Source organism: Theobroma umbraticum, unplaced genomic scaffold, assembly GCF_002168275.2.
Source record: "Theobroma umbraticum cultivar Fairchild unplaced genomic scaffold, ASM216827v3 scaffold_89.0, whole genome shotgun sequence".
NCBI lineage: Eukaryota > Viridiplantae > Streptophyta > Magnoliopsida > Malvales > Malvaceae > Theobroma > Theobroma umbraticum.
The window spans coordinates 1,743,881-1,755,610 of NW_018397271.1; the positions used below are offsets into that span (position 1 = coordinate 1,743,881).

The 11,730-nt window shown below is 32.8% G+C and overlaps 1 protein-coding gene across 1 annotated transcript; it reads left to right on the forward strand.

Annotated features, from left to right (window-relative positions):
- Window positions 1–4,914: 4,914 nt before the first annotated feature.
- On the forward strand, window positions 4,915–9,268 carry LOC110426574 (tubulin beta-3 chain). Its single transcript, XM_021441817.2, has 4 exons — window positions 4,915–5,072; window positions 6,646–7,046; window positions 7,180–7,449; window positions 8,271–9,268. Exons 2-4 carry the CDS (start codon window positions 6,653–6,655, stop codon window positions 8,957–8,959), a joined length of 1,353 nt encoding a protein of 450 aa, XP_021297492.1. The 5' UTR covers window positions 4,915–5,072; window positions 6,646–6,652; the 3' UTR covers window positions 8,960–9,268.
- Window positions 9,269–11,730: the final 2,462 nt, after the last annotated feature.

Here is an 11,730-nt window from a genome sequence, read left to right on the forward strand (position 1 = left end):
TCAACAACTGACAATTTAACAAATTTCTATTCATTGATCGAAACTAAGTATAAGCATCCACAAATCACAAAAGGTTAAATGTAAAAATCAAATAATGAAACAATATATTTACAAAATAAAAAAAAAGAAAGGCTCATAACTTCAAGATATTATTTGACATGCAAAATTATTGTCTATTAGTTAGATTATAATTTTGAATCCAAATTATCAAATTAATAAAAATTATTTAGAAATGATGTATTTTAGAACTTAATTTGGATTGAAAATTACTTACAATTAAAGTCTAGATAAGTTGTTTTAAGAGAGTGAAAAACACAGTAAGGATTGAGAAGAATAGGACTTGAATTTTTGGACTAGAAGTTATAGAAGGAAATTTTTATCTTTTCATATAGTATTTATATATTAATATATAAATTACATTTTGATAAATCTATTTTCACTTGAAATCTTTGATCCCACTCCTTACAAAATTGTAGAAAAATTAATAAATTCATTACTATATTAACTATATAAAACTCTAAATTAATAGCATAACAAGTAAACAATTTTGGTAAATGAGTGGTGTTATGTGACACCACTCCCTCTAAGGTAGGTCTACCCTTGCTTACCGCTTTCATAGATTTCTTTTCTTTTATTGGAGAGAATGAAATAGTTGACCACAAGTAATTGTTGCGTCTTCCTTCACTTATTGTTTCTTGATGAAATTATGCATTTCATATCTATACTTTATCAAAATATTAGATTTAATTTTTGTATAATAATTTGTATAAATTAAATCTATTTATTTTTTAAATTTGTTAATATCAATCCAAAACATAAATTCACACATCAGAATTGATCAATGTTACACCGGCATTGGTCATCACCACATAACTAATAATCAATGCCACGTTAGCACTAATCAACTCCCACATCATCATTGTCTCATCAACAAATGGATAACCTCATATTAACAAAAAAAAAAATCGCATCAATTTAATTAACGTCACATCAACTTAGTCAAATGTCATATTATCAACCTTAATTGAGGAATTTTAACATCCTTAAAATCTGAAATTACATTAATAAATTTTAAAAATATATAAACTTGATTTATATGAATTATTGTATAGAGTTAAATCTAATATTTTAATAAAATACAGAAATTAAATGCATAATTTTTAACTTAGTAAAAAACTTGAACATCTACAATGACGGATCTCCTTCCTTGAAATCATAATAAGTGGGTCAAATTTGAAGCTTTAAACCTAAGCAATATTAGATTTTCTCTATCCACCTTCACATACATGATAATTAAAAATACACTTTAAAGTTCATATAGTTGTGGTTGGTACTTCTTAATAGGAGTTAATGCACGATAAGGTGTGACCTATTTATCTTAGGATATGACGTTTATTGACTTGTTTCATTTTAAGATTTAATCTTTTTATTATTTTTTCAAATTAATATGTGATTCTTTTTAAAAACATTTTTCATATATATATTTTATAATTCAGTATTGTAATTTATCCATCAATGTTGGCTTTAAGTTCGATGTTGATGTTGGCAAATTAGACATAAATTGAAATGATAAATCAAATTAGTCATGAGAAATTGTTTTTTAATGGTAGGTCCATGCATTGATTAAATTTTAAATATGGTCAAGTATTATATTTGAACATTTCAGTCATTGTCGTATGATTTTTGTTTTAAAAAATAATTTGAATTTATTTTCTAAATAAAAAAATTTAAAAATTTAGAAAAAAGGTGCATCTTCCAGCAAATGTTAGTAACGACTTTGTAACTACTAGGCACAGGTAAAGCTAATCTTCATTAATTGGAGAGATAGAGAGGACCAATGGAGATTCTTAAACTCTGAATTAAGCAAGCATCAAATAAGAGGGAAGAAGGCAAAAGGCTCAACGCTGTTGCTGCTGCGGGCGTTGGCTGCTTGGCTGGCAAAATGGTGGTTCACATGTCATCTGACCTTATCTCATGTCACCCGCTTCGTTCTCTCTGCGATGCTCCCCACGCGCCTGTCCTCGCGAAATGGTGTTTTGCACGCTCTGCTTATTGGATGGTCATTCGAGTTTCATTTGCCTTTTGCTCTGCACCCAAAATATCTCCCAAAATCTCCTCCAATTTGCGGACCATATCCATTTTTTTGTTTGACTATTTTACTCTTTTCTTTGTGGGGCTCCCTCCTACGGAAAGACGCTTGAGTCCTCGGAGTAAAAAGTAAAATGCTTTTTACATTAAAAATGAGAAAAAAGGATTTCATGCGTTCGTTACCATGTAAACTCTAATTAGGTGTAAATGTAGTTGATTCCAGCCCATTCCGAAAAAGTCAAACTCGGTCCTGCATCCGCCCAGCCAAATCACAATATTTTTATTATTAAAATATTAAATCATTTTTATAGTATATTTTATAAAATTAAAATTACATATAATATATATCATACATTAATAAAATAATATAACGGAGGCAAGATGAGTTAAAGCTCGGGTCTAAAATCTTTAACACAAGCCTCTTAAATCAAGCTTGGCTAATGACCTGTGACAAAAACTCGATTCTTGAACATTTTTAATTTAATTAAATACAAAACAAGAAAAAGGATGTAATACATGTCCCAATGTAAATCGGCTTAAAAAACTAGTCATACCTGCCTTAAAAGAAAAAAAAATCTCAACTAAATTATAAAAATAAATAATTTTTAAATAATTTATTTATTATAAACATCATATATTCATTACCATAAGTGATAAGCCAGAACTCGTAATAGATAATGGTTTGAAGTTATTTTTGTCAAATCAGTACCATGGTTAACGCAATTCGTTAAAAGCTGATTTTGTTTGTCATAAATCAAAACGATTAGAACTTACTAATTATGTGTTTCTAGTGCTTATATTATTGCTCTAATTTGGAAAAAAAATAGGATAGAATTAGAAAGCATGAAATTAATTTATGGTAGCTTATGGTATCATTTTCAAGATTATAATGGTGATCTTATCACCACAGAAATCTTATCACGAGTGAAATAAAACAGCCATTTTTTAGTTAATAATTATTAATCATTAAGAATTAGATCACCATATTTGGTTTCACATAAGTTTCAATACAATTTTGTTTAAAATTATCAAAATGACAACAATAAAAAATAATAGGAATTGAATGTGGTATCAAGATAACAATTTAATTCTTCTATATAGGGTATAATTAAATGATTTGATCAAAAAATATGAAAAATATATTTATAAATTAACTTATAAAATATTAATTACATAAAAATCTTTACAAAATTAGAAAGTGAAACTAAATTTATTAAAATGATAATGAACTTTATGAGAAAACAAAACTTATATGTAACATAAAAAAAAGTAAAGAAAAGCATGTTTGAGTTTGGTACAAAACATATCATTTTGGAAAAAGGCAAATATTTACTATATAAAAATAATTACAATCTTGTGATAAAAAGCAAGCTTTTTATTCATATATTAAAAGGGTAATATTGTTCGTAATTAACTTTACAAATCACTTTGCCTTGGTGAAAAAAAAAAATTAAACCCTCTTGGCTGAGAATTAGATCACCCTCCAAAGCAGTGATCTAATCATTCTTAATGATCTTCGATCACCATCTCATAAGTTATCGAATTTGTATCAAACACAGTGGTCTAATTATCAACTACAAATCATCTTGGATTTTGAGATGATGACCCCATATCAAATGACACCTAAAAAGTTAACGTAGTTTTGTCAATCTAGTTTTTATAAATTATTATTTTATATATTAATGATAGGATTTTTAAACTTAATAAATAGGTAAAAAGATTTCAATTTAAAATAATTGTTAATGTTATTGGAAAAAATTTTAACATAATTTCACTGTTAATACTATTTGTAATCAAGTCGATGGAGTTGATACACTAAAATATTTATTCTTATAACTATTTACAATTAAAAATATATTAAATTTTAAATTAAAAAATTATAAATTTGAATAAAATAATCATAAAATTTATTAGTTGTATATTTTAACTTATTATAGGCGATTAAGCCACATAATTTAAATGAATTATCTTATATTATAATTTAGAGCTTGTTCGATTTGGATGAAGCTTTTATAGATAATATCATTCAGTAGAATTATTTAAAAAGTATGGTAAAGAGAAGTTAAGATGGGGCTTGATAAATTTAATGTAAAAGTGTTGTATAATGTGAAAAACTATTTAATAAATTTATGTTAATTTTAATGAATAAAATATAAAAAACTTAACTTTCTTTAGATATGAAATTATAAGTTTTTAAGTAAAAATAAATAAAAAGGAAATATGTTTGCTAACAAAAATTAAAAAAAATCAGTAGAAAATATTGGACAAAATACAATTTTCTACATTATTAAAAGGTAAAGTGAGAGTTTCATACAGATTATATCACCTATAATTGTTTTTACTATGATATTATAAATAATTAAGATCAATTAACAAAATTTTTTTATATAAAATAGTAAATAAAATTTTTGCACATGAAAGTCTCTCCTTTCTCTTTATTTTCAATATATGATTTATTCACTAACAAACTAAACTAATATAATAATTTAATGAGAAATAAATAAATAAAAAGCCATGTGCTAATCCACGGTTCAAAGCTTACTTATAACATTGACTCAATATGAGTGGCTCCTGATGTTAATTTTAGGACAACTCTGTCGAACTGAACGTTTGACTACCACGTGGCGAATGTGAGGTGATTTGGAATTGGTAAAAAAAGTACAAGAGTCAAATACGTCTCAGACATTTTAATTTGGGGTGGAGTGCGAGGACAATCCAGTCACTTCCCAAAAGGGTATTTTTGTCGCAAGACATTTTACAAATATTTAAAACAAACAAACTTCTTCAATCTGCACCGTCCGGTATCTCCATCGAACGGCATCCAACGGCTATCGCTAAGAAAAGAGGGAACAACCGCTCACCTTACGATCCCACTCCTCCCCCTTCACTTCCCATATATAACACTCTCATCCTTTCCTCTCGTCTCCTCACCAATCTCTCAAAAATTTCTGCAAATTCTACCAAATTTCGGAATTCTAACACAGGTAATGCTTACTCTCTTACTTCTTGTTGAACTCAATTAAGTAGATCTGAAGTTTCTTCACTGTTTTTATGGCATTTTCGGTTTAAAGCTTTCGCTTCTCGTTCTTGTCTCTGCATTTCGTTTGTGGTAGATAGATTTGTTCTGGCATTTGCTTAGATCTGGATTTGCACTCGCTTTTCTACATGTTTTCACTGAACCTGTGCTCTAATTATTATCGTTTTCTATTCGAAAACTAATTTTTTTGTTCGAATCTGCATTGCCTCTCTGTATTTTGATCCCTTGGATATTACATCTTGAATCTCTTTGATATGTCTATTTTTTACAGCTTAAAATATGCATTCAGTTTATCATAACTAGGATTTTGCCTGCATGAAACAGAATCAAAACAGGAAAAGCTTATAAATTAGTGTACGAAAATAATGAATGTACAGGATTCTGTATTTACAGAAGATCAAACAGATAATGGAAATCAGCATTGAAAAGGAATGGACAGACCGAATGAGTAAGCAAGTTTTAACGGTAATGATAAGTTAACAAAATAGAATAGGTTAATATAATATAAAGATTCAAGAATCATGTAAAGTGAAGAGAAAGCTTAACTTTGTCATCCAAGGGTAATGAGAACAGTTTTGATATAAGTGGAGAATACAGCAAAATGAATAATGAAGGAAGACACGAAGAACAACTTAGCATAACTGAGCAAATACAGAAGTGAATATTCAGCATTTTGTAAATATTGAAAAGATGTGTTAATAGAAAGGAAAAAGCTAATTTTTTTTTTATGCAAACAGAATTATAATGGTTTAAATGTAAGCTACTAAGGGAGAACGTACAGTTGAAGATATTTTGGTTCATATTAATTGATAAAAATGCTATTTGTACTATCAAACAGCGTTAATAAGTAAGCAAAAACAATAAAACATGGAAATATTTGTAATCATCAATGATCATGTACTGTAAGCAGAAGGATTTTTTTTCTCTCTCTACTTGCTTGAATTTTCAACAGATTAGCATCTAGTAATCTAGTAACGGTTGCATTTTTAATGAGCTGCTGATAACCAATGGCTCCTGAAGTAATTGTTAATGGAAGTTAAGTTCATAAATAAAACTGCATTCGAGAAAAAATGTAGTGAATCTTTTGAAATTATCATTTAAAGTTGCAACATGTGTATTATGTACTAAGTCTTGTATTCGTTAACAATCACAATTGAAGTGTCATTTGTTACTAAGAATAATAGCATGAAAATAAACTCGGATAAGGAGAAATGAACTACTGAAAATCACATATCAATACAAAAAGTCTGAAAAAAGGTTATCCATCATGCTGGGAAGGGTGAAGTAATCATCTGCATAAAGAAGAATATAATATCAGGTAATAACAATGATAAATCACAGTTACAGCAAACAGGGTAAAAGACATGAACAGAATTTGTAAAATAATCTTTAAATATGCAATTGCTGTCATGACAGGTACTTTTTTCAAAATATATACTGTTATATATTGTTATAGATTTATCAAAATATTTCGTCTTATGATTTTGGAATTTCATTTTAACTCAATTGTTGTAAATTAGGGAAAAAATGAGAGAGATCCTTCATGTTCAAGGTGGACAATGTGGGAACCAGATTGGTTCCAAGTTTTGGGAGGTTGTTTGCGATGAGCATGGCATAGATCCAACTGGAAGGTACATCGGTTCCTCAGATCTGCAGTTGGAGCGTGTCAATGTATACTATAATGAGGCTTCCTGTGGCCGCTTTGTTCCGCGTGCTGTGCTCATGGACTTGGAGCCTGGTACCATGGACAGTGTCCGAACTGGTCCTTATGGCCAGATTTTCAGGCCGGATAACTTTGTTTTTGGACAATCTGGTGCTGGAAACAACTGGGCTAAGGGCCATTATACTGAGGGAGCTGAGCTTATTGATGCAGTTCTTGATGTTGTGAGAAAGGAGGCTGAGAACTGTGACTGTCTGCAAGGTATGGAAGTTGTTTCTTTTAGGTTCTGACTGGTAGAAGCTGATATCTTTTTAGTTGTAGTTGCCAAACATGTTTCTTGGAGTTATTTGTTGCTATCTTTATTGGTGGAAGCTTAACTAATCTGCCATTGCAGGTTTCCAGGTGTGCCACTCATTGGGTGGAGGAACTGGGTCTGGGATGGGAACCTTGCTGATCTCAAAGATTAGAGAGGAGTACCCGGACAGGATGATGCTCACATTCTCCGTGTTCCCGTCACCAAAGGTTTCAGATACAGTTGTGGAGCCATACAATGCTACCCTTTCTGTTCATCAGCTTGTTGAGAATGCTGATGAGTGCATGGTTCTTGATAATGAGGCTTTGTATGATATCTGCTTCAGGACTCTTAAATTGACCACTCCTAGCTGTAAGTACATATGAGACTACAAAAATATGTTTTCTGTGTTTTCAGTTTCTGTTTGGTGTGATGCTTTTTTCATGGCAATTCTTGACTAGTAGTGGGTAGATCATAATGTTCGTTGCCCCCAAGCTGAAGAGCTTTGGTGCCTTGAAATTTTGGGGTTGAATTGGGTCAACAACTATTATCGATGAGGAGTGCTGTAATGGATAATGGATGGGTAGCGGTTAAATGGAAAAGTAATTTTATCATGCAAAATGTTTTTTTTTTAATTTCTTATACTTACTGTTCTTAAGGTCCTTTGATATTATTTATATCTTTGTTGCTGAAGTATCTTTTGACTTTAGGTTTTATTTTTTTGTGCACACACACAATATTGGGTTAGCGTTTCAAATAAAATCTGAGTAATATTATGGGGCCCCATAACTGTGTGCGCTGTACATATAATTTCAAGTCGCAATCCAATGATTTATTTGGAGATTTTAATTTAGATGCTGTATGTTCAAATAGGGGTAGAGCTAGTTATCCTTTTTGTGTAGCTAAAGTCCTAATGAAAATCAAATATCCTTTCCAAAAAACAGCACAAACACAATCATGCATGCATGCATTCATGTTCCCACATTAAGTTCTGCTAAAAGAATACAGTAGCTAAAAGTTATTCTTTTTTTTGCTATATCAATAACTTTCTTGAAGGGGTTACAGATTCCTTGAACACAGACTTTTCTTTTTTTGGGGGAACATATGGAGGGAAATAGTTGAATGTTTTGATCAGTCTTGCTATCTGGCTAGTGCTCTAATCATTTACTCATTTGTATTAATACATGTTGCAGTTGGTGATTTGAACCACTTGATCTCTGCAACCATGAGTGGAGTCACTTGCTGTCTCAGGTTCCCTGGTCAACTCAACTCTGACCTCCGAAAGCTTGCAGTGAACCTCATTCCCTTCCCTCGTCTTCACTTTTTCATGGTTGGGTTTGCTCCTCTGACCTCCCGCGGGTCCCAGCAGTATCGTGCTCTGACTGTCCCTGAGTTGACCCAACAAATGTGGGATGCAAAGAACATGATGTGTGCTGCTGACCCAAGGCATGGTCGCTACCTCACTGCATCGGCCATGTTCAGAGGCAAGATGAGCACCAAGGAAGTGGATGAGCAAATGATCAATGTGCAAAACAAGAATTCTTCCTACTTTGTGGAGTGGATCCCAAACAATGTGAAATCCAGTGTGTGTGACATTCCACCTAAAGGGCTCTCCATGGCATCAACCTTTATTGGAAACTCGACCTCTATTCAGGAAATGTTCAGGAGAGTTAGTGAACAATTCACTGCTATGTTCAGGAGGAAGGCTTTCTTGCATTGGTATACTGGTGAAGGTATGGATGAGATGGAGTTCACGGAGGCGGAGAGCAACATGAATGACCTTGTGTCGGAGTATCAACAATACCAGGATGCCACTGCTGATGAGGAAGGTGAGTATGAGGATGAGGAGGATGAGGAGGAGGAAGTAGAGGTGCACATGTGAAGAGGCAAAATCTATAAAAAGCGTTTGGTAATAATGTACGACGGTATATGATTCAAGCTTGTGTTTGCTTTGCATGTAAGTAAGAGTCTTTCCCTTTCCGGAGTTTGTGTTTGTAATGGGTGCAAAGAAAATGTTTCTCCCAGAAAATCAGTGTGACTGATAGGATGAGTGGGAAGTTGGTTATATGTTTGAAAATAGTGATGTGGTATCTCTATGTATTCTGGACATGATTCCTTTTTTGGTTTCTTATGTATGATGCGGTCACTATGTCCTTTTTAGTCGTGTAATATTCTATCAAAGTTCTCAGTTTGAGGTGGCTCTGATCAGATGGTAAGGCCGGGTTCTCCATGCATGAGATGGCCCTGCGGATAAGACTTTCGACTAATTACATCGGGCTCAAGCTTCAACATAATTAAATCGCATGGGTTGTACGGCCTTATGTATCTGTTGTCTTATGTAGCTTCTGAATTTTGTGTTCCTAGTTAACGCTAGAGCATTTGCTTTTGAAGCATTTGCTTTTGAAGCATTTCGGGGCACTGTTGCATGTTGGGATTAGCAAATCCAACTCCCTACATAAGGAATTTTACCTCTTAAAATTTGCATAAATGGAAGCATATTAAGCTTTCAAAAAAAAAACCATTCAGAATGCTCTTTTCCTTTTTTTTTTGTCCTTCAATGCAGAGATCTATTGGGTTTTGGACTATGTAATAACAGGGAACTCTCTGCCATAGATTTTTCTATAGTTGGTAATTAAACTAGGGTTTTGGATAATGCAATAATATATTTAAAATTTTCAGGTTTGTATTTGATTTTGTGCTTAAGCCTAAATTTCAAGATTAGAGGGAGGTCAAGGATGTCGACAATTTCTTGTGGACCCTGGAGCAATATTTTTGAGTCATAGGCATCAAAGAGGATGCTTTATGAATTAATTCAGCTGCTATGTACTTCGTGGACATAGTCTTATTGTGATGCAGGAAAAGGTGCAATGTGAAGCTTAAGGGAACAACCATTAGCATATGGGCGAAGTTCCAAAAGGAGCTCTAGAAGCAATTTTATCTTAAGTATGTTGAGCATATAAGGCTTGAGTGAAACTTAATAGGCTTACCCAACGAGGTGAGGTGTGGGAATATGAGAAAAAATTTTCTGAATTGTTATTGCACATTAGCGATCTCAATGAGAAAGAGGCGTTATATGCGTTTATGGATGACTTGAAGCTACGAGTGATGCAAAAGCTTTAGCATAGAGGTGTGTAAAACTTCATGCAAGTCATAGCGTTGGTTGAGAGTTTGCTCATGTTCTACTCATTTTGACTTAATGAAAAAGGTAATGGTGCGAAACATGACAAATCACACTAAATGAGGGTTGCCTTACATGCAATAGGCTCATGGCTATCCTAATAGAAAAGGAGGATCTAAGTAATGAGAGTGGCAACAAATGTGTAAAAGGGCATGGTGAGTGATCACACGTGGGAAGCCTAGTGTTGCATAATGAAAAAGAAGCCCATCAAACTATCTATGTAGTTCGACAGAAAGGTAAATGCAATGGCAAGTAGTGCCACCATTCGTGGCCAGAGGAGCTTAGGAGTGTATTGAGATTAGGTAATATTGTGTTACCTTAAGGGGAGCCATAAGCAATAGTAAAATATTGTATGGTTAGAGAGAGACCAAGATCAATAGCGACAAGGCTAATATAAACGAGAGCTAAAAAGGCCAAGATGCTAAGACATAATTAAGGAACTGTTGAGACTAGCTAAGCACTCATGAGACCAAAGAGCCAAAGCAATAGCGAATTTGTTCATAACAAATGCTCCAAGAGACAACGCATTCCAAAGAAATGTGTGCAAGGCAAGAGTGCCAAGTTAGTAAATGCTTGAGGGGTCTTCACATGACAGGATAGTGTGCGAGGTAAGGGTGTCCACGGTAATAGCGTGCAGAACCAATGTGCAGGGCAAAGAAGCCCAAGCCAAGAGTGCATAGAGCAAGGTTGTTTGAGCAAAGACGGTTGAGAGGATGACCATGATGCAACAATGCACTAGACAAAGACGTCCATCTTTTAGCAATGAGGGCGTTATTAGATTGAGTGAGGGAGGATGTCATGATCCAAAAGTTCAGACCAACATAGGCCCACCAAGTAGGTTAGATATGCTAGTAGTTTAAACAAGAGGCTTAGCGTGCATACTAAGGGTAAAAGTATTTGTGTACTCTTAAAAAGAGTCTTGATGTATTTGAATATAGATATGACTAATATTCAAATTTGAATGTTGCAAATAGGATAGCCATTCAAATTTGAATATCTTAGTCTTGTCATTTAATCTGAATTCAAATTGTAGATAGCTAGATAAGAGGCTATCAAGCCTATAAATACCCTTTTCTCTTCTTAAAACACACCTAGTTTAAGAATTAATACTCTTTCCTCTCAAGCTCTTTTTTATTCATTTTTCTCTTATTTCGTTGCTTTTGTGATACTTCAAGAAACTTTGAGTTCTTGATTAGTTTTGGTGGTTGACTTGAGCTCAGTAAGTGACATATTTCAGAGTTCAAGATCGCACAACGTTGAGCTAATGTCTTGACACGGATAGTGAACATTAGTCAGCAGTGGAACACATATAAAAATATGTAAATTGAACTAACGCTTATTGTTAGTGTTTGATGGAGAAGATTTAGTTGTAACAAGTTATATAAATTTAGACTATCAATCAAATGGGGATGATAGAAAATCAATATGTAGGTTAGTTTTTATTTTGGCCAAAGGAGCAATAAGTTGAAGAAGTT

Bases quoted from the DNA above. Each gene is read 5' to 3' on its own strand.
- LOC110426574 (XM_021441817.2), top strand. From the start codon at position 6,653: ATGAGAGAGATCCTTCATGTTCAAGGTGGACAATGTGGGAACCAGATT. The intron at 7,047-7,179 runs GTATGGAAGTTG...CTGCCATTGCAG, and splicing joins GAACTGTGACTGTCTGCAAG to GTTTCCAGGTGTGCCACTCA. The intron at 7,450-8,270 runs GTAAGTACATAT...TACATGTTGCAG, and splicing joins TAAATTGACCACTCCTAGCT to TTGGTGATTTGAACCACTTG.